This window comes from Prionailurus viverrinus, chromosome A1 (assembly GCF_022837055.1).
Source record: "Prionailurus viverrinus isolate Anna chromosome A1, UM_Priviv_1.0, whole genome shotgun sequence".
NCBI classification, from domain to species: domain Eukaryota; kingdom Metazoa; phylum Chordata; class Mammalia; order Carnivora; family Felidae; genus Prionailurus; species Prionailurus viverrinus.
Genome location: NC_062561.1, coordinates 153,768,328 through 153,790,693, shown reverse-complemented (window position 1 = coordinate 153,790,693; position 22,366 = coordinate 153,768,328). Strand labels below are relative to the sequence as shown.

At 35.8% G+C, this 22,366-nt stretch overlaps 1 protein-coding gene across 1 annotated transcript in view; it reads right to left on the bottom strand.

The window, feature by feature from the left end:
- ADGRV1 (adhesion G protein-coupled receptor V1) overlaps nt 1-22,366 on the bottom strand; it is a 563,604-nt gene that overhangs the window by 435,702 nt on the left and 105,536 nt on the right. The window contains exons 26-34 of the mRNA XM_047878513.1: nt 21,896-21,976; nt 20,384-20,523; nt 17,493-18,102; nt 14,150-14,365; nt 12,408-12,623; nt 11,524-11,768; nt 10,106-10,287; nt 8,506-9,317; nt 5,591-5,800 (exon numbers count right to left, since the gene is read on the bottom strand). Of these exons, the coding sequence (XP_047734469.1) occupies nt 5,591-5,800; nt 8,506-9,317; nt 10,106-10,287; nt 11,524-11,768; nt 12,408-12,623; nt 14,150-14,365; nt 17,493-18,102; nt 20,384-20,523; nt 21,896-21,976 (2,712 nt within the window). The remainder of the gene's footprint in view (nt 1-5,590; nt 5,801-8,505; nt 9,318-10,105; nt 10,288-11,523; nt 11,769-12,407; nt 12,624-14,149; nt 14,366-17,492; nt 18,103-20,383; nt 20,524-21,895; nt 21,977-22,366) is intronic.

Genomic DNA, 22,366 nt, shown 5'->3' with positions numbered 1-22,366 from the left:
ATGTTTACATTTTCTAATATTTTTCTAATAGTTTTTAAATTACTACAATGTTTTTTTATTTCTGAAGGTATTTTCTAAGAGAAATGTTTCTTAAAATATCATGGATTAATTAACTTAAAGTTTATCTTAATTCCAGTTACTAAAAAACAGAATAAAAATTTCATGCTAAAGTTAAGCACTCATAACTAATTTTAGGGCAATTAATTTTCTGGGGAGAGTGGAAAACATAAGGCAAAAGTATCAGACTTCTAAATAAGATTTCCCAGATACTTTAATATATATATTTTTCAGTGTTTTAATACAAGAAAAAATTAATCACCATTACATTAGTAGACTATATCTGAGAACAAATATTTTTTTTTTTGAACCATATAGGGACTGCTAGTTAGGAATCAATTTATCTCAAGGTTAGTGAAAGAAAGCCTGTAGAATGAGCCATAACTGCCAAGATATCATTCAAAATTTATATACTTGTAGAATTCATATGAACAAAAGACAGGCACCACTATGAAATCCTAGAGTTCCTCTATTGTATACCTTCTAGAATTTCTCATAGGGCAGCTCTGTATTCAATGAAGGGTTTATTAACTGAGAGACATAAAGAAAACCTTGGAGTAATTAAGCAGTTTCACCTACAGTGTGGTCTGGTGACACAAATAAAAAGGTTTATAGTCATGGTTTTTAAAATTTTTTTAAGTCCCAAAACTTACTAATAGTGAAAGAAGAAAATTACAGAAGTTTGATCAAGTGCTAAAAATGCATTATGAACACAAGTGGCAAGAAAACAAAATGTAGGTCAATAAAGATCCACGTTTAAGGGGAACCTATAATCATAATAATAAAATATATGACTACAAGATTGTACACGGAGATCTGTGGGAAAATATACCATTAAAAAGTGAAAATAAAAATGAAATGCTAAGGAGAGAAAAAAAGTAAAGTCCTCCTACAAACAATGCGCGTAAAATGCTCAAAGTCTAAAAACACCCATCTGATACCACCTTTAAAAATTTAACAAGTTACCATGCAAGTAACTTGCAAGACAATACTGCAAGAAACACAGCTTGAAGCAGGATACACACACAAACACACACATATAAATAAATGGTAAAGAAAGTATTCCTTACATACAATCATGTAAGCCCACTGTAAATCATGTGAAAAAGCATAAAGAGTGTGAAAATTTTCCTAACAAATAATCAAAATGACAGTAGTGATATTGCCTCTTTAGGAAAGACTCCCAGGAACCAGGTCCATTTAATATGCTTCTTGGGAAAAATTATCAGAGTTACCCTCTACCTGGATGAGGAGTCAAGAAACAGTCACAGGAAAAGGAAGACTTAGAAACAGGTGCTTAGTCTTTTCAGAATAAAAGGCAAGGACAAAAGGAATGCAAAAGGAGGGCAAGTTATAATTGTCATATAAATATTTTGCTAGGTGCTATGCTACAGTGCCTTCTAGTTTTTGCCCAGAATGAAAGCCTAAGCAATGCCCTTACCTACAGGAGAGTCTGACGACATTCACAGAAGATCATTTTGATATAAAATGCAGAGTCCACCAAAAGTTGGTGATACCATAGAACTCTAAAACAGAAGATCTATCATATAGCATCTAGGCCTAGCCTAATGCAGATTAAGAAATATAAATGTAAAATGTATTTTAACAACTTTAAGTGTTTTGTTTCGTCTACCTGTTCCCAAAAAAACCAGGAGTCTTTCTAAAAGATAAACATCAACTATACCGTGTCCAATAATAATGGAAATTAAAACAAAGGAAGTGTATTTTAACAGATACATGTACACATGCTATATATATATATATATATATATATATATATATATATGGACCATCCAAATTAACTGCCCTCTACCATAAACAGAAAATGATTTAAACTAATTATATAGGGATATGAATCATGTGCAACACAAACTGTCAATATGAACAATTGAGAAAAACGTTGAGTGTGTCTACTCTATAGCAGCTCTGTATGTTTAAAGATTGCATTTCTTGTTCAAATCTCTCCCTAAAAAAGATTCAAACTGTCTCTGAAAAAAGGCACATTTTTAAATCCATTGAATATGGCATGATGATTAGGATGCTGCTGAGTTGATGACCGAGTGACACATCTAACATGGATTTATAACTGGCACACATATAGTTTTCAACCACAGTAAAAATCTATTGCCCCCTATTTTTAAAGTAATATTTGGGGCGCCTGGGTGGCGCAGTCGGTTAACCGTCCGACTTCAGCCAGGTCATGATCTCGTGGTCCGTGAGTTCGAGCCCCGTGTCAGGCTCTGGGCTGATGGCTCGGAGCCTGGAGCCTGTTTCCGATTCTGTGTCTCCCTCTCTCTCTGCCCCTCCCCCGTTCATGCTCTGTCTCTCTCTGTCCCAAAAAAAAAAAAAAAAAAAACTGTTGAAAAAAAAATGAAAAAAAAAAAAAAGAAAGTAATATTTACCATAGGGCATCTGTCCAATTGCTTTACAACAAAAAGAAGAAATAGAATTCTACAGAATTCAGTACATTGTTAAGCACGGAGGCAATTCCTCTCCACGAACTAAAAAGGTATTCCAGAGCCAGAAGTTCAGGATAGTCCACATTTTAAACCTAAACACATAAATGAAACTCCAACACTAGGCCAAAAGCAGGGTTAACACTAGTTAAGTCCACATGGCATGATTTTTTTTTACCCTGTTTAAATTTTTTTTAATGTCTATTCATTTTGAGAGAGAAACAGAGCCTAAGTGGGGGAAGGGCAGAGAGTGAGAGGGAGACACAGAATCTGAAGCAGGCTCCAGGCTCTGAGTTGTCAGCACAGAGCCCGACACAGGGCTCAAACCAACAAACTGCAAGATCATAACCTGAGCCGAAGTCAGATGTTTAACCAACTGAGTCACCCAGGCGCCTTTTACTGTTTGTGCAGCAGTTATCTTGAAGAATCACCATGAAATTCTCATTAATTCACTTTGGTAAATATATATGGTTGATACACATTTCTCTGTGCAAGCTTATGGTAACATACACACAAAATTCTAAATTCTTGAGGCTCAATATAATGTTTTTGAAAAAAGAAAATAGGGACACCTATTTGGCTCAGTCAGTTAAGCGTCCGACCTCGGCTCAGCTCAGGATCTCACAGTTTGTGAGTTCAAGCCCCGCATCGGGCTCTGTGCTGACAGCTCAGAGCCTGGAGCCTGCTTCGGATTCTGTGTCTCCGTCTCTCTCTGCCCCTCCCCTGCTCATGCTCTGTCTTTCTCTCTCTCTCTCAAAAATAAATAAACATTTAAAAAAAAGGAAAAAGAGAATTAATTTAGACTCTTGAAAAAACTTATGAATAAAGATTTAGGAAAGCATGTAAAGGAATCGAATTCACCTCAAATTTTATTTAGAAAATAAGAAAAATCTAGGGAGCCCTCATGCAAGCAGTGAAAGTAAGTCAGTGTTTTATTTCCAGTACCAAACTCATGGCTTCAGAGAAATATGATAATGCACATTTTTGACCAATAACACAAGTGGCCTACTGATTTTAATTACTAGTTATTTTTTCTCTTTGCAAAAAAAACCCATAAATACATACAAACTACAAGCCCACAGACAATGCTTTTGGTTGTTAACAAAATGAAAATGTTTTAAAAGTTTCTAGAAGGGCTTATTTCAACTTCTAAACTTATCTTGCCACAAAGCAAGCACTTTGTGGATGGGCACTGATTTGAGGACCCTACTTGGAGGAGCACTGCCCGAAGACTTCTCTGTTCTTAGATATTTGTTTCCCATCCCAAGCTGTCCTTTAAAATCCTCTACATTTACTACTGTTTCCTCCAGCCCATTTGGGAATCTAATCTCACTTGCTCCCCATGTTACTTTCTTCTTCTGATAATGAATGAAAACACACTCTTCTCTCAGTCTCTTCCCACCTCGGGGAGAGCCTTCTCTCTCTCCCAAAAGGTAGGTCTTTTTTCTTTCCCACCACTTCAGCCTGGTGTTCCACATGGCTCCATCTTTAACACCTTGCTTTTCTTCCTCTATCCACAAAGATCTTATTAATTTTCCTCATTTCAACTATTATCTCTAAAAATCCAATTTCCACCTATAAGCTGAGATAGAGTCAGGTTCTCTGATCAATTTGCTTCTCTCACATGGACATTGGTACTCAAAGTCATTATTCTTTCAACTCAAATCATGTGAAATATTTACCAAAAGTTCCTACAACATCAAGTTATGCAGCAGATTAAATTCAAGTAAAACATGTTTTCTTCTCACAGATTTTCCTATACACTAGTAATGGACTTTGAGTTCACACAGTATTGTGTTTAAGCTCCACTATGAATAATTGTGTGCTACTTAATTTATCAGAAATTCAGTCTCCTTGTGAGAATATGAGGTGTATACTATTATACCCACTTTATAGGACTAGTGTTCAAATGAAGTATAATAACGAATGTTAAATGTCTGGCACACAGAAGAGACTCACTAAATGTTATTGCTGCTGTCATTATTATTAAGATTAACTTCTACAATGACTTTTATATTACAAATATTTTTTTGAGAGTTGATGATCTGTCTTTAGACTGCACTTACAGCAACCAGTTAGTCATTTTTATTATCGCTATGACAACATGAGATTCTAAACCACAATAAAAGGGAAGAGTGTTGAAAAACAGCTCAGACACTTGTACTGGTAAGTTAAATAAACCCCCGTGTTTAGAGTAAGGTAAAAGGTAATGCACACTAAAACATATGTAGTTTCCAGCACAGCAATTAACTAGCTGTATGACCTTGTCAAGTCACCTAATCTGTGTCTTAGTTTACTCATCTGTAAAATACAAGTCCAAATACATGAGCTATATCCTTGTCATTTCTTATCTTTCTGAGGTATAGTTATTTATTCTTCTAAATACAAACTATAGTGAAGCAAGGTATAAATACCAGTTTTATCTCAAACAGGCTTATTCAAAGACAAAAGACATTGCCAAAATGTTTTAAATAAAAATTAGCTCATATATGCAAAACCCTACATATGATGTAAAATATTAAGTGAGGATTCAAGAAAATCTTTATTTAAAAAAAAATGGACACATTCTAATTTTTTTCTAGTTTGGCATTTCATTCATAAAATACATCAACACAATATAAAATCCACACTGAAATATTCTCCAACTGCAAACTACTATTTGTTTTGAACAAGGAGCCAGTGTTTCACAGTTTAATATCAACAACTAAGTACATAGACACTTGCTAGGAACTATGATAAGCACTTTACATTCATTCACTCACGTAATCCTAAAAAAACTATGACGTAAGTAGTATTTCTTGTCATTTAACATACGAGAAAGCTGAGCACCCCAAGTCTGACTAACTCCCTTAAAATCACACCAGTGGGAGGAAGCAAGCTGGAATCTTCAAGGCTCCTAAGTATTTGCACAGTTCACTATACAGCCCTCTCCCAGCTAAGTTCCATGCACACTATATACACAGCTCTACAAAATAACGAAAGGATAAAAAAGAAACACCGGAAACTTTAAAATAATAAACAAAAAATGACTTCCATGGAAAAGAGAATGAATGTGCTGAACAAAAAAAGGAACCCACCTTCATGGCCTATGACAGATCTCGAAGTTGTCTGAAAGCTAACAATTCCAGCCACGTTGTCATTGGCCAAAATATTCACTCTAACAGTGCTGGAGCTGGGCAAAATTCTACTTCCCCCTTCAGTGTACACCAAACTAACTATGATGCTTTCATCATCCTCTGGCTCAGAATCATCCAAAATGGCTAAGACGGCCGTCTTTTTGGTTTCACCTATTAAAAAAAAATTAGTACAATAAAAACCGAAGTAACAAAATCACCAACATACAGAATTCACGAAAGTCCCAAATTACTTCCATTTTAAAAAGGTAAGGGGAACCTGGGTGGCTCAGTCGGTTAAGCGTCCAACTGTTGATTTAGGCTCAGGTCATGATCTGACCATCCATGAGATGGAGCCCCGTCTTGGGCTCTGCAATGGCAACGCGGAGGCTGCATGGGATTCTCTCTCTCCCCCTCTCTCTCTGCCCCTCCCTGCTCAAGTTCTTTCACTCTCAAACAAACATTTTTAAAAAGTTAAGTAAAAACATGTAAGTGAATATCATAAACAGTATTAGTGCCACTATAAGCAAAAGTTGTATGTTAATCTGTATATCCTTTCACATATAAAACCCTGTAAAATTTTATTAACATGGACAGATTGCAGAGAAGGACATTTTGAATTATGGAAAAAAATTTTAAAGGGTAGAATTATTTCAAAGAATCACATTTTTATTCCTGGTCTTTGCCTAGAACAATGACCTAGCCAGGGAAAGGATTTCTAAAGCACGTTCTTTCAGAAAACACCTCTCTCTCTAGGTGAGTGGAGTCTCATTCTCATTCTGGCATTGCTGTGAATAATTTTCTTTAGGTAATCGAGCCAATACCTCCCTAAAAGACTAGGAACACTTAGGAAATAGCAGTCGAAGAGTGGCAAACAGAAAAGGGATGGCAAATTCTGAGTGAAAAGAACCAGCCTGAAGGAGATGAGTCTTTGGATAACTAGATGACAGCATCAAATATCAGTTTCCAAGAGGTGGGGAAATGAAGGAAAAAGGCAAAAGAGGAATTCAGAGGGCTGTGTAACAATGGCAAGGCTCAAGCAATCTATTTTCCCATTTGCACTAGGATCCCACTAGTGTGCATGGAGCAACACTAAACACCTCTAAACATGACACGACTTCTGTAGTTCAGCCTATTTTCCTCCACCTAATTCTTTACCACTTTCTGGAAAGAGGATGAAAGGGTGAGATGAGAAAAGGCAGGAAAAAGGAGAAAGGGGATACGAATGCATGTTCTCTCATGATCCTGTTACATTTCATCAATTCACAGTATCATGACTGCCTCAAGAGACTACAGATTATCTAAGAATCTGGATTAGATATTAAATATAGTCCATTTTGTGTGATGCTAAAATTATAATTCAAGGTAATACTAACTTGTATATTACTTTTTAAATTTTGGTGGGGGGAGAATGAGTGGAGGATGGACACAGTGAGAGGGAGAGAGAGAATCTTAAGCAGGTTCCTCATCCAGTGTAGAGGTGAATGTGGGGCTCGATCTCACAACCAAGAGATCATGACAACAAAATCAAGAGTCAGACGCTTAATCCACTTAGCCATCCAGGCGCCCCAATGCTATTACTTTATATAACTTTCTCTGTAGTTACTAAAGCTGCTGGAAAATCTAACTTTAAATTTTCATCTCCAGTTATCCTCATTATGTTTTCATTATTTCCTTTGAAATAAGGAGAAATGTTACCAATTACCAACCTGTGATCCCCACTCCACCAAGCATATCATATTCCATTATTCCCAAAATCATTTACTAGGAAATAACCGTTATAGAAATGTGATGTACTATTTTTAAAATTTACTTTTAAATTTTAATAATTTACTTTTAAAATTTATTTTTAAAATTTACTTTTAAAATTTATCTTTAAAATTAAAACATAATGCTTATTAGATATGTCAAAAAGTATACTACATATGCATCATGATCATGACCTCCAATTACTGTTTCCAAAAACAGTATATGCAAAAAAGTTAAACAACAAAAGATGTAATCAATTGCTCTAATACATGGAATTGTGAATAATATTTATTTCCTTCATTTTTTTTGTATATTGCGAGGCTTTTTTAAGTGTCCATTTTTTCATTCAGGCAAACTCTATGCTAAAAACTATATGGAATCTATAATTGCCCAAATCAGGATTTAAACAATGATCTTAATAAAGATATCTTTCTCCCACCCAAAGATAATTATTTTAACATCTAAACATTCCAAATCTAAATATCATGATTCAATTAGACCTGAAAAAGAAAACCCATGAATCCAACCCTAATTCTAATGTGTTGGCCAAGTTACCTATAATTATATTGTTCATGAAAATTTACAACAGTTATCCCATCCAAGCCTAAGAACATTATTATAAGCTGTTCTATCACTAGGCTTAATTTAATATCAATGAAGTCATCAAAGTTCATACTGTTTATACTTACAAATTATTTTCATTGAAAATTCTCATGGGTAAGAAGTATTGATAGATAGGAAAATGAGTATTAACTGAGAAGCTTTTTAATATATACTAGAAAAATCAGGATAAATCTTCATGCCTAAATAGTAAGAAATTTGGTAATTTCCCTTACAAAATTAGAACTTGCCTTAGAGTTGCCTGTTTCCTTAAAGGTACTGCTGTAACTATAAAGGAATAAGATACACACATTCCCTGAAAATCTTTTTTGAATAAACTAAAAGAGATACAAGTCACTCTACATATGCCATGTCAACTACTAACAAGCTAACTTCTTTTTTAAACCATACTGCACTTTCATATATTAGCAACAATCTACACAGTAAGAATTCTTATGAACATTTTCATAAAAATTGACTAGAATGACTTTACCAGGGGAAACCAAACCTCATTTAGAACCATCACTTACCTTCAGCAAAAGTCAGAATATCTCCAGCACCTACAAAATCTAAACCTTCAGTAGCAGTTCCACCAACAACACGCCATTCGACTATCACCTGACCTAAGCTGCCCCCCGTCCTGAGGATCATCAGCTCCACTGTGGTTTGGGGCTGTTCCTGAACTTCGACATATAAGCCATCTTCTGAGGTATTGGGACTAATGCTGTAGATCACAAACACTCCAAAGGCATCACCATTTAATGCGATGACAACTGTAGAAGTATTTGGCTGTCCTATGGTTGGTTGGTTTTCAAAACTGGCTGTGATGTTCATGAGGTGAACTTCAAGGAGAGAAATTAGAAAACTCTCATCCATCTCTGGGAAATCATCAGGAAGAATAGAAACTGTGAGATTTGCAAATTCATCACCTTCCAGCATTATGGCCCATTGCCTTGTCACAGGCTCATAGTCACTCCCAGCCACAGCCTGACCACTAAACAGAGATGCTACCCTTGTCATGTTTTTCCTGTAGGTCCAGGAGTCTGAGATGTTAACCAATGGACTGATCCATGATGTCATCCAAAAACAGTGGGGGCCCTCAGAAGCACTGAAAAATGAAAATGCCAAGCATGCATGTTCTTTGAGACACAAAGTGGCACAGGTATACTGGGGTTCCTCCATTGCAGAGACATTCACCCAAGTTCTCCACAGTGGGTCAGGCACCCCTTGAATTGGCGATTCATAGTAGGACAGTAAATCTTGACCTTCCTCCACTGCAAGAGCCACTACATCAATATCAGAAGTACTGTAGAACAACAACAGCCGACCAAAGTGCCCTCCGCTAAAACATGGAGTGACAATTAAAAGACAGGTTAAGCACTCAAAGCAATCTGTGGATTAATTAGAAAAGGAAAATACTGACTGGAGTTTTTACTTTTTTTAAGTGTAAAAGTAATAGTACAAATGCAACCATGTTTCTTAATTATATTTGTCATTCAACATTTTACTTCCTCATGTAAGGGAATCCTGCTGGTTTGCAATCAAACAATAGTTACTCTTAACCAAGCTATTCAAAGATAGCCAAATCATATCCATTTCAGAATTATTGAACAGAATTAGAAAATGAATTTTCATTACCAGATTTCACAGAAACAAAGTAATAACGATAATGGCATGAGTTCATTTTAAGGAAATGTAATTACTTGCCACAAATTCCCAACACCTCATTTTTCTATTTCCGAAGGAGCTCGGTGAACTGTATGCTGCCTCACACACACACATGCAGAAAACACAACCACTTCATACAGCATCTGAATATTCTTTAATTTGGAAGCTAGTTGTATTTAAGTTCTAATTCAAAAAAACCAGAGATTAAAGCAGTAACTTTCTGTGGTTAGAAAGCCCAATGATGTATAATCTATTATCCATTTCACTAAGAATAGGTATGATAAATATATTGGGTTCTTCATATTAATAGGCATAATTCAATTAACATATTACCATAACCTAGAAAATAATTTATATTTTATAATAACCACAAAACCTAAATTATTTAATTGCACAAGAGGTCACTTCCTACCACCCACAAGCCCCATCCCCCCCACAGACAGAAGCCATTAGTTCATATACCTTCGCCTGACAGTTATGTTAGCACAGGAACTTCGCTCCAGAGGCTCTTGAACACGATAAACCGACTGAACAAAGGCTACTGTACCATAAGGATTATCATTGGCAGGAATAATAATATTTGCCACTCGATCTAACCCAATAGTACCTCCACCAGAGGCATCAGTTAGCTGCACTTGGATAACCTAAAAATACAGTGAAAATTTCCTTAACAGAATCCCAGTTCTGAAATTAAAATAACAATGATGCAGTGGGAGAGGAGGGGGAATCAAACATATAATCCATACAAAAACAAGGACAAAATATAATGTAATATGAATGGACTCAAAGAAACTCCCATTACATTTATAAACCCAACATGTAACAGAACAATCCATTATCAACTTTTAATAATAAGGCACAATTATATATAATAAACACAGGCTACTTAAATTCCTTAATATTCAGTAATATAATATTGGGAATCAATTTTTAGATCCTTGTTTATAGTTACCATTTCAGTAATACATTTTATGTTCATTATATACATTTTTTTTTATTTAGGGAAAATATTGCATGTATGTTTTATAAGTAATCTATTATGCTTTATTTTCCACATTATCTTAAATGGAAATTCTCTAACAAAATTTAAAACAAAAGACATCATATCATAATGCCACCTAATTTAGAGAGAAGGAAAGAGAAATGTTTTATCTGTATTAACTAATATCCAATATTTTAGAACTGAATAATGACATAACTATCACTCAAGTGAAATGTTATGGACTTCCTTTCTATAAAAATCTGATTCTATTACAGAATAAATGCCATTAAAAGTAATTTAATGAGACCTAGGCTTTAATAATACTTGAATTTCATAATATAAAATTATCTTTAGCTAATATATATTAATAATGAACCAACTTTCCCACTGAGGCTCTATTTTTATTTGCCACCTAGCTTATTTACCATGAAATATCAGGCAGATATGTCTAACGTGGTATCTGCCATATACTAAATTCTCAAAACTATTAAAGAATAAATAAAGAAGCAGAAAATCAAAATCTAAATTTAATTAACATCAACTGGCTAGCACTCAAGCTAAAAGGGAATCTAGATACAAACAAATTAACAGTTTATATGGAAAAATGTATAAATATACATGTTAAATCTATAAATATGTATATTTAATCATTCAATGAAAATGTTGAAAATACAATGTAATTGCACAAAAAACTTATAAAATGCAATATGTACAAGAACTTTTTCTAGAATATTCTTGCTTTTGTTATCTGTAAAAATCACTACCATATTTTGAAAATTCTTGTAGAAATAATTAACTTGACATTCTCTATAAATGCCACAATAAGAGCCATCTGTTCTAGTCACTATAAGACAAGGTATGATTTACAGTGTCATTCTATACTAGCCATTCCTCTCACCTCTTCGATCTCCGGAACGTCGTCAGCCAGGACCTCTAACAACAAGGTTTGAATGGTTTCCCCAGGGGCAAAGGTCACATTACCTGAGACAACTTGCAGGTCACCAGTAGCAAGCTGTCCATTAATGGTGGCGACCCACTGAACAGTAACATTGCCGAGTGTCCCAGAATTTCGAATTATTGGCAGGTTTACCTTCACTGAGTTAAACTCAGGTTCCTCTACAATAAGTTTAGTAATCTGAAAACCTGAAGGGCAGAACAGAGTTGATTTCAAATACAAAGTGAAACTGAGGCAACACAGAGCTAACCATTATTACCCTATAGTTGATTCTTTTTTTCCCTTAAGCAGTCTTTCAAAATTTCCAAATTATTGTTCTCTATGATAGAAACAGAAACCACAAACTCAGGATCCCACAGGGCCAGGCACATACCAGTCATGAGTGAAGTGGGTCTACTAAGTTCTGTGGCTAATTGCACAGCAGAAGCCTGGATCAAAGAGGCAGCTGTTAGTTTGTACCCACAACTGATGCTATGCAGGAAAGGAGGCTCAGTGTTGTCACATTTCCTGCTAATCATGAAAGCCCAGAAATCCAAACTTTTGTGTAAATTTCTGTAAGTTAATTTTTGAAAAAATTGTCTAAGATCCACAAAACACATCTCGAGGTCATATCGGACTTAAAAGCCTAAAAGTTTGTCCCTTACATATTTATGCTAAGACGTTGATTCCTTTTAATAACCACTAAGCACTGCGAGTGAGGGTGTACAGGTATCCTATGTTATCAGTAACAGCAGCTTAAAAAGAGAAACATGATCAAATTAATCCTAAGTCCCTAAAAAGAAAGAAATGTATGATCTATATCAATGAGTTAAAACTAGTTTGGTTACCAAATAATCCATAGGGGTCATCAGAGGCCTCAATGATAATGATCGCCTCTGTTAACACCCCTAATTTGGCTCCTCCTGTTGTCTCATTCAGCAGTTGCACAAGAAAAGATTCTTCCAGTTCAGGGTAGATGTCATTAATGATGTATATTGGCACAGCTTTACTGGTTTCCCCTTCTAGCAAGACCACATCCGATGAAGCTATGCTATAATCTTCACCTATAAAGATAAATAGCAAAATGCTAAGACAATTCCCTAATATCATAATAAACATGCCATATACTAGTGAAATATTATGATGTATCAAATTTCACGGACATACTTGTAAAGCTTTTTTAAGGACAATGACTACATATACTCTAAACAAAATGATTTTACCTCTCTTCCCAGAAAAAATGGGTTTGAGATCATAAAATAATGAAAAAGACCTCCAAAAGATGTTCAAGTTTATCCTTTCCCTTTTAGTAAAATGCATACATAATTTCTTCTATTTGTCACTACAGACATAAATGTCAATACAGACAAAAGAGATGATATGGCTAGGGACTCAGACAAAGATACACAGTCATCCATTACCACAAGATAACCCCTTATCTACAAAAGCAAAAGAAAATGTGTACAATACTTTTAAAACAAAAAAGAGAACTAGAATCCTGACCTCACTAGAAAGAAATTATACTGTGTACAGATACAGGCATGTCTGCATTATCAATGTTACAGCTGGAAACTATGGGCTTTCCTATAAAACTGGATTAAAAGCTGCTACTGCATACTGCTCAGGATGGCAGGAGCTTTGTTCCTGGTCAAAGCCTGGGTAGGGAAAGGAGAGAGTCTTCTTATGAAGCCTAAGGGCTAATTTCCTAGAACACTGATTCATCCCCACTGTTTGTCAATATGTAAGGCCCTGTATAGACAGTCAGGTATTCCTCAGTCAGACTACCTAAGATATACGTGTGCACATGCGCACATATGCACACACACATGCACACGCACACACACACACACACACACACACACACACACACACACCACTTAGGAACTAAGTGAGCCTTGTTTATTACCTTTTCAAGCAAATATCATATCCAAATGATTTATTTCAAAAGGTCAAGCATGTTATCCTGTCCATTCACACGCCCGTTCCTCTGAGTGCATGCTAGAAAGATTCTAACTGAATAGCTCTCTGGCAAATCTCCATCTAGATGCTGTAACCGCACCAACAAAAAAGGCAGTCCCCTAATGCTTGCATTTGGCAATGAAATCATTTTGCTTACCCAGAATAGTTAATGCAAGCCATTGCCTCTTCCACATTCTTCATAAATAAATAAACAAGCAAGATAAATGGGTTGAGAGTCAAGACTGTTGCCAAGCACTGCAATCATGTGGCTGCACATTTTATCCTGCATTCCTCAGGATCATTTACACATGAATCCCTTTCAAAAAACTAAAAAGTACACATAGAGAAAGTCTAATAATATTTTCCTTAGTTTACTTTTCGTTGGTATGTGCATATTTTGGTCATTTTAACTTTAAAATTCATATATAATTTTGCTAACATTTCTCAAGAATTCTGCAAAACTGGTGCCATAAATGCATGATAAAAGCTCTACATTTATGCCTTTAAAAAGATGCAAGAGAACTATTGTTTTCTAGTTGATTTTTCTCACTACATCTCTAAGTGTCTTTGTTAATTACGAATATAATTTCCCTCTAAAACACTTCACTGCTCCTTGGATGTCTCTTCTCACCCGCCACTGCAGTTATTGGCACGGCTTTAAACTTCACAGAAACATCTGCGAATGCTCCTCCTGCTCTAGTCACATTGATAATGGGTCCAACGTGATTTTCTGCCACTCGAACAACTGGTGCCGAGAGCTGAAGAGTTCCAAATGCATCGTCATTGGCAATGATGATTAGATGAGCAATGGTTTCGACTTTAGGCCCAAGGCGTGGGGAATTTGGAACTGAAAGAAGAAAAGCTAATGTATCAAAATTCTACAAACTGGCCAAAAGTTACCAGGAAGCCTCAGCAGCAAGATCAGCCAAATGAGAGCTTCATTTGGTATTTTCTCTACTATGTATATCAAAAAACATTTACTGACTCTTATGTACTGGCACTCATCTAGACACTAGGGAAACAAAAATAAATTAAACAAAGTCCCTACTCTCTTTGAGCTTTACATTCTAGAGAGATTTTTATTATAGAATCTCTAGCAGAGGAATAGTCACCCTGCAGGAATAATTTAATAAGTATTGGAAATTTGTCAAAAGGCAAAAAATGGTTCGAGTGTGACTAATCATCACTTTGCATAATATTAAAACAGATAATGATGACACCTACAGAATTATGCTCTTCTAATTAGTTACCAGCATGCCATAAAATTTTTTTAAAAACAGCATTTCAGTTACAAAATTGAGTAGGAAAGTAATTAAGCTTCGTGCCCTCAAAGACCAGCTGCAAATCATCATTCTCTAATTAAATTACTGCCTCTCTGTGTCCCTGTCCTTGCTCACAAACCTGTTCCTCTCTGCCCCCTCTCAGTTAACACTCACTCAACTACCTTGGCCAGAAAGCAGTCAGCCTCAATGCTATCTAACACTGATTCAATCAATTGTGCTCAGTACTTTCAAGGCTTTCTTCTCACTTGCCCCTGATTTTAAACACAGGACCTTCCACAACCCTCCCTAATTTATTTTCTAGGTTCAATTTCAACCAGCACCATTGACAAAACTACATAACAAGAGACCTTTCAACACAAACGAAGCATCAACAAACTCTTACTAGCAGTAAACAATTTTCAGTTGGTATTTAAACTCTCTAACGATTGTAGTACTTGGACGTGTGTGATAATAATAAAATTTAACATTTTCTGAGAATTTAATCTAAAAACAATAACACCATTTAATTTCAGTGGTATAGGCCGAGACCATGCTAAATTGTATCACACAGTTAAAATCAAAATCAAAAATAATGATTTATTGATAATGAATCAATATAATATAATTAAATTCAACTAGATTAGGCAAGAATTTGCCTGGCATTGTTTTAAGCACTTTTCTTGTATCAAGTTATTTAATCCCCACACCATCTCTATGGGGCAGCTAACATTGTCCACATTTTACAGATGAGGAATCAGAGGCACAAAGATGGAGAAGAAGTCACATATCATGCTAGCACTTGGCGCACACATCAAGAGGCATCCTGTAAGGGTCTGTCTAAATCTCTCATTCCCCACAGACAATTCCACATCAAACCAGGTATAAAACCTTCAATTACCCACAACTGTTCATTCTGCGCTATGCTCTTACCCACGTGCTGATCACCTCTTGTCTTACTGTTCTCCTCAAAATTAATGAGTATACGCAGAGCACAGCAAGAGAGACCCTGCTGGGTCCTACACTGATTTTGTCTATTAAAATTTAGCCACTATCACACAGATTTGCATTTAATTGTTCTTTAATTATTTCACATCGTATCTTACACCTATTGTGAGTTGCCCCAAGTATGCTGCCTGGTTCCAGGAACATATCAAACATAAAACACATAGTGATTGTTTCTCCCATCCTACAGCACATTGATATTCTGCATATACCATGCTATTAACAATAATTGTTCATACCTACTGAATGCTTACCAGGTGCCAGACACTGTATTCATTTTCACATATATTATTGTATTTAAGTCCCATGATATTTCTGTACAATAGGTAAGGAAACTGGGGGCCACAAAAAGATTATGCCCAATAGTTCATTACTGTACATTGGAATATAAGTTCTCTTAACACCAACGCCCAAAGCCCTAGCTACCACTGTATGTGATACTCCCTTCCAGGTTTATTTCTGTCTTATTCAATAAACTGTGAGTTCCTTGAAAACAAGGCATTTTTTAAATTCTTAATAAGATTAATCACTGGGTTGCATTACAAATTTTAACTAATCTTAAGTCTTGTTAAGAAAAAAAGGATGGGGTATTGTGAGAGAATTTTAACCTTGACTGCTAATCTGAACATTTAATGTGAGCAGTTGTCCTATAAAGTAAATTTCCTTCTATAATCCTGGACTACAATTACTTACACTGTGGACAAGAATGCTGCTCACTATATAGTATATCCATCTAGGTATTACAGTAAGGTGAAGAAATTTATTTATGAGAAAACTTAATTTATATGGCAAAACACAGTCAACATGTAGCTCTTGGAATATTACTTTTGGAATATGTAATTCCAGCTTCCTTAAGAAGGTTTTATTTGTTTTCTTATAAATATTGCCATAAAACTGATGTTAAATTAATATCAAATTAATGTCACTAATCTTCCTTGTTCCCTTATTTCAGGAATTCTAGATTTTTCTCTTTATTTAAAAACACGTTTCTAAAAGTTACATGGCCGCTTAGAGAGATATTAACACAATAACCGCTTTCAGCTCTGCAAGCATCAGGCATGCTCTCTACCAGTAGCCAGGAGACTCTCTACAAAGCCACTGAGCCACAACCCCAAGGGGAGTGGCTGCTACTTTTCAAAAGAAGTTACTGCACCAGATCCTCTGCCCAACGTGCGTCACTCCTCATCCTTATCCCCAACTAGTGCCTTCTTCTCAACTCTCAGTGACTCACAAATTTACAGGATTTCTTACTGCTACACAATCCTGTCCCCCTCCCCTCATGCAGTTGCTGGATCTACATACTCATCACCAAAGAGGCTACATGAGTTAGGGAATCTTCCAGAGTGGATCAAAGTGAGGGAGGCTCAGGATCTTACTTACTACCAGGACTGTCCCTGAAATCCCCAGATTAATTCTAGAATGATTTTGAAGCTGTAATACATAATACAATAGTACTAAAGGTCACTCACACGGATTACATAGAAGCTTTTAAAAATTTAGTCTGGGAATATTAGAGACCTGTAGAACATGACTTCTTGTTTTCAAGTGTCCCACTTCCATTTGCCTTATAGGTCAACTTTTGTATGATGATGCTTTCAGAGTCAGAGCTTACTATTTTTAGAGAAATTTCTGCTATACCCAATTCTTAATTTATTATTTTAGGATTCTTACCTCAATAATAATAATAAAAACACACTAGTGGTTACTTACTTGGACGATTCTGTACTTTCTCTATTAAAGTAGAGTTGAGGAGTTCAACAAACACAGACTCCGACCTTTCTGGTTCATCATCATCCAAAACTGAAATAGTTATGGTTGCCTCACTCTGATTGGCTCTGAAAAGAGCAAATCCAGAAGCTGGCATATAGTCTCTTCCTTGAGTTGCTCTGGCTATACTGGGTGGAAAATAAGGTGGTTTTTCCATATCATCCAGTGTTGCATATGTGACTATGACTTTTCCCATGAGGCCTTTTAACCTTATCACTGATAGTGTGATATTCTGGGTTGCTTCTTCAACTTTGATAGGCCTATTTTTCTCAGAAAAGATGAAGACCCCACAAGGATCATCACTAGCCAAAACTGTTAATGTGGCATTAGTGTGAACTCCCAAAGAGCCACTGGACACACTGATGATTGACACAGAGAAGACCTTATCCAGTTCTGGATCTTCATCCGGAAGTATTTCCACTGTGATGTTGACACTCTTCTGCCCAATCTCAAATGTGACATTGCCAGAGGTAAAGGCAAGATCGCCATCAGGATCAGAGTCTATGCTCCAAAGCAAAGTCACTTGAGACAGAGCTCCATGGTTTCTCAGAATCTAGAAGATATTTAATGGTAAAATGTATTAAAAGAGGGATTAAAGTCATTGATTTAGAGGTTTTTAAATATAGAATGATAGCAGTATATTCAATTTTTATTTTATTCTTTATAAGTTGTTATCAATAATATAAGATTCTAGGGGCACCTGGGTGGCTCAGGTGGTTAAGTGTCCAACTTCAGCTCAGTTCATGATCTCCCAGCTTGTGGGTTTCAGCTCCACGTTGAGCTCTGTGCTCACAGCTCAGAGCCTGGAGCCTGCTTCGGCTTCTGTGTCTCTCCCCCTCTCTCCCCCTCCCCCTACTCATTCTCTGTCCAAAAAATAAATAAACATTAAAAAAAAGAGACTGTAAGATTCTTGATGGCAGGGAAGAAGTACTACCCATCTTTGAAGACCCTCAGAGAGTCAATTTAAAAAGTGATGTTGCATGAAGCTACAAATTGACTGAATATTTTTAGCTTCTAACTAAACTACCTACAGCTGTATCTTTTCTGCAATATTAGTAATGAAGCAAATGTAATTAATAATTTATTATATATGTATATTTTTTTACAGTTTATTTATTTATTTTGAGAGAGACAGAGAGAGCACAAGCAGGGGAGGAGCAGAGAGAGAGGGAGAATCCCAAGTAGGTTCCATACCACCAGTGCGGAGTTCAATGCGGGGCTCGAACCCACAAAATGTGAAAACATGACCTGAGCTGAAATCAAGAGTCAAACGCCCAACCAACTGAGCCACCCAGGTGCCCCTATAATTTACTATATTTAAATACACTCATGAATATTTTTGTTTTTACTGCAAGATGGTATACCCTTCATTGTAAGGAATAATGAATGATATTTTCTGAAAAGTTAGACAAAAACTCATTTCAGAAAACAAATTATTTCCTTTTATCTTCAATGTAATATGGAAAACTCACCAAAAAAAGTATTTCACCCAAGGTTTGATAAAATATATTTAAGAAGAAATGCTTTTGCCAGTAACATGTTAAGAAGAGTAAAGGGGTTTAAAATTACTCCAAGTCCCAAATAATAATTTTTATTTATACTTAAATCTGAATGTTAATCAGAGTAACATTCAAGACAACAATTTTATAAAACTTGATCCCTTCTTTTCTTTTTTTCTTTTTTGAATAATTAGTTATCCTTTCTAATATTGAGTATCTGCCACAAGAGTGCTAAGGGATGTATTTTGAGTGATCTTTCTTCATTATTTACATAAAATTTGAGGAAGGTGAGCAAGCTTCTAGCTCATGCCAGTTGCTTAACAATAGAATTCTGCTTAATTCCTAACTGGAACAAAGCAGTGTAGGAAGTACACCTACACACACACACACACACACACACACACACACACACACACACAGAGTTTTCATTATTAGTGCTGTTCATAAATGTTTTGGATTTTCTTTCTCTTTGGGAGAGAGATGAGATAGGATTGCATCTTTCTACCCGTTAACATTAGGCACTGCCATGTAACTTGCTTTGACCACAAAAGTGTAAATGGAAATGTTATGAATCACAAGAAACTATAAGAGCCAGTATGAGGCTCTCTACATCCACATTCCCACCCCTCCCTACAACCCTCCCACCCCACCAACCACCAGGAAGACAGAAGGATTCACTGAGCTGTTCCCTCTGTATCCTTGATCCTTCAATGACGGACAACTGCTAAGTTAAGTTGCAGATATACCATGAGTGGAAAAACAAATCTTTGTTATATTAAGCCACTGAGCTTTAGGAGACATTTGTTACCACAGCCTAAGCGAATTAGTACAACATCTATATAAAATATCACTTGTATAGCTCCACTACATTCCTTAAAGAGTTATGATTCCTCAGAATCACAAGATAAATTTATATGCAAAACTACATAAAAAGACAAATCTTTATTCAAATCCCTATTCAATGATCAATTTGTATTGTATGTACCACTAGGCTCATTCCCCTCTACCTAAAAAGGAAAAAAAAATAACATAAAGGACACCTTCATAATACCATAAAACAGTTTTAAAATAAGACAAAGTGGGGGCACGTAGGTGGCTCAGTCGGTTGAGCATCTGACTCTTGGTTTTGGCTCAGGTCATGATCTCATGGTTCATGGGTTCGAGCCCTGGGTTGGGCTCTGCTCTGGCAAGGAGGAGCCTGCCTGGCATTCTCTCTCTCCCCCTCTCTCCACTCCTCCCCTGCTCACACACTCTCTCTTTCTCAAATAAGTACACTTTGGGAAAAAAATAAAAGTAGGCAAAATGTCTAAGGCTGCAGGGAAAAAATGTACTCACATTTAATGTAACAGTGCTGTACCCATCTTCTGGTTCAGTTCCACTGACAAAGAGTGACTCAGGGCTAAATTCAAATACACCATGAGCATGGTCAGAGGCTGCAATTGTCACTAGAATTTGTGAAGCCACTCCTAGACTGGCTGCATGAATAAGTTCCAACAAATAGCAAGAAAATGTTAATAAGTAATTTGCAAACCAAAAGAAAAGCTAAGGAACAACTTTTTGAAAAGAGTTGTTCCATTCATTGAGTACGTTCTAATTTGTTTTAGAAAGAAAGGCAGACACAAATGGTTGCCACACATATTCATGCTTTTATGACCTTTCTCTATTTTGGCACCAACGTGATATACAAGTGCTGTATAAGCACTTGGAGATGAATAAGGAAAACTTGTTTTTCTTTTTCTCCCCTATGAAAGAGAACATTCTTCCACACGGAGTATATGAGGAAAGTCTCCCACAACCTTTGCTGACCTCAGAAGAACATGAGCCAAATGACTTTTGCCTTTATGAAAGAGTTTCCCTATGATTTTCATCAATCTAGCTAAACAGATTCTTGGTTTCTAGGCCTATTTTTTCAACATATTATAATACTACAGATCTACCTCTCTTGGCCCCAAATATTCTAATCATGTAACTAAAGAGGTGCCAATATCTAAAGAAGTACTGAATTATTTCCTAAGAAGCATGTTCAACTTTTATGTTGTATTAATATATGCAGACGAGAAAAAATGAGGAATTCCAAAAGTAACAGAGTAATGAAATACAGTGGCTCCATGAGGCATTGATGGAAGTTAGGAATGAGAGGGGTAGGAACATGAGTTCTGACCCTAAAATATAAAACCTGAAATTGTGAAAAGGAACATCTGAAGATTAGAAAGAGTTCTCCCTCTAGAAATAAGTATTCTATTTGTTTTCTCCCAATACAAAAAAAAAAATGTCTGAGGTAAAAAGCTGAATCATGCTGGCATATGAATCTACTTCAAATGCATTCTCTTTTCAGTATATCCTCCCAATGATTGGCAACTAATTCTCCCCATTTATTGCCTCCTTAATTTCTTTTTCCCATATATTTTGATTAAATGCTACATACAAAGACTGCTGGTTCTTTTTGCAAATAAGCATGATACATTTAACATGAAAATATAAATGTTCTATTTATCTCTTTTTAAGTATTCAAAGCTATGTAAAATATTTTTCAAAAATCATTTTATAAATGATATTCAAGCAAAATTTCTATTACAAGTAGAATCAGGAAACCGACTGTATTGGGTTCATACAAAGAAAAGTCTGGGCTTTGGAGGAAGGCAAGGATTTGATTCTGGCTTGATCACTTGCCTAGCTAGGTAACTGTAACACAGAGCAAATAATACTTCAAAAAGTTGCTGTTATGGTTAATGAGAAAACATGTAAAGGACCTGCACATAGTAGGCGTAAATAATTGGTTAGTATTGTTGTCTCTACAAAGTTAAAATAAAATGTAGACTAGTACAGGGCCTTGGAACAGCTGCTTACCATGTTTGTGAATAGTTGGAAGGAAGAATTCCATGTCCCCGTCACCACTACCACTGCCATCAACCCTAAAGAATTCAGTCACTTCACAAGGAGACAGAGACACACACACCCACACAATACACATTGACACAGTGAGAAAATGGAGAGCTCTTAAAACATATCCAGAAAAGAGGAAAATGTAGTAATATTCACCCAATGACATGCATTCTTCCATAGAAAACAAATTATTTTAAATGGCAGAAGTATAATATTAGTCAAGCTACCAATTTATTAAAAATTCATCCAGAGCTTTAGGAAATATTCCATGTAAATAAGTTGTAAATTGGTATTTCTCATTTCTGCCAACTTGACCAGTTTTCTTTTTAAATCACTTACTTAAAGCAATGTATATTGTTTTTAACATTTTAAATATTTTTAAAATATTTGTGGTTGTGTATAACCACAGTTAGGCCTATACGACTATGACAGAGT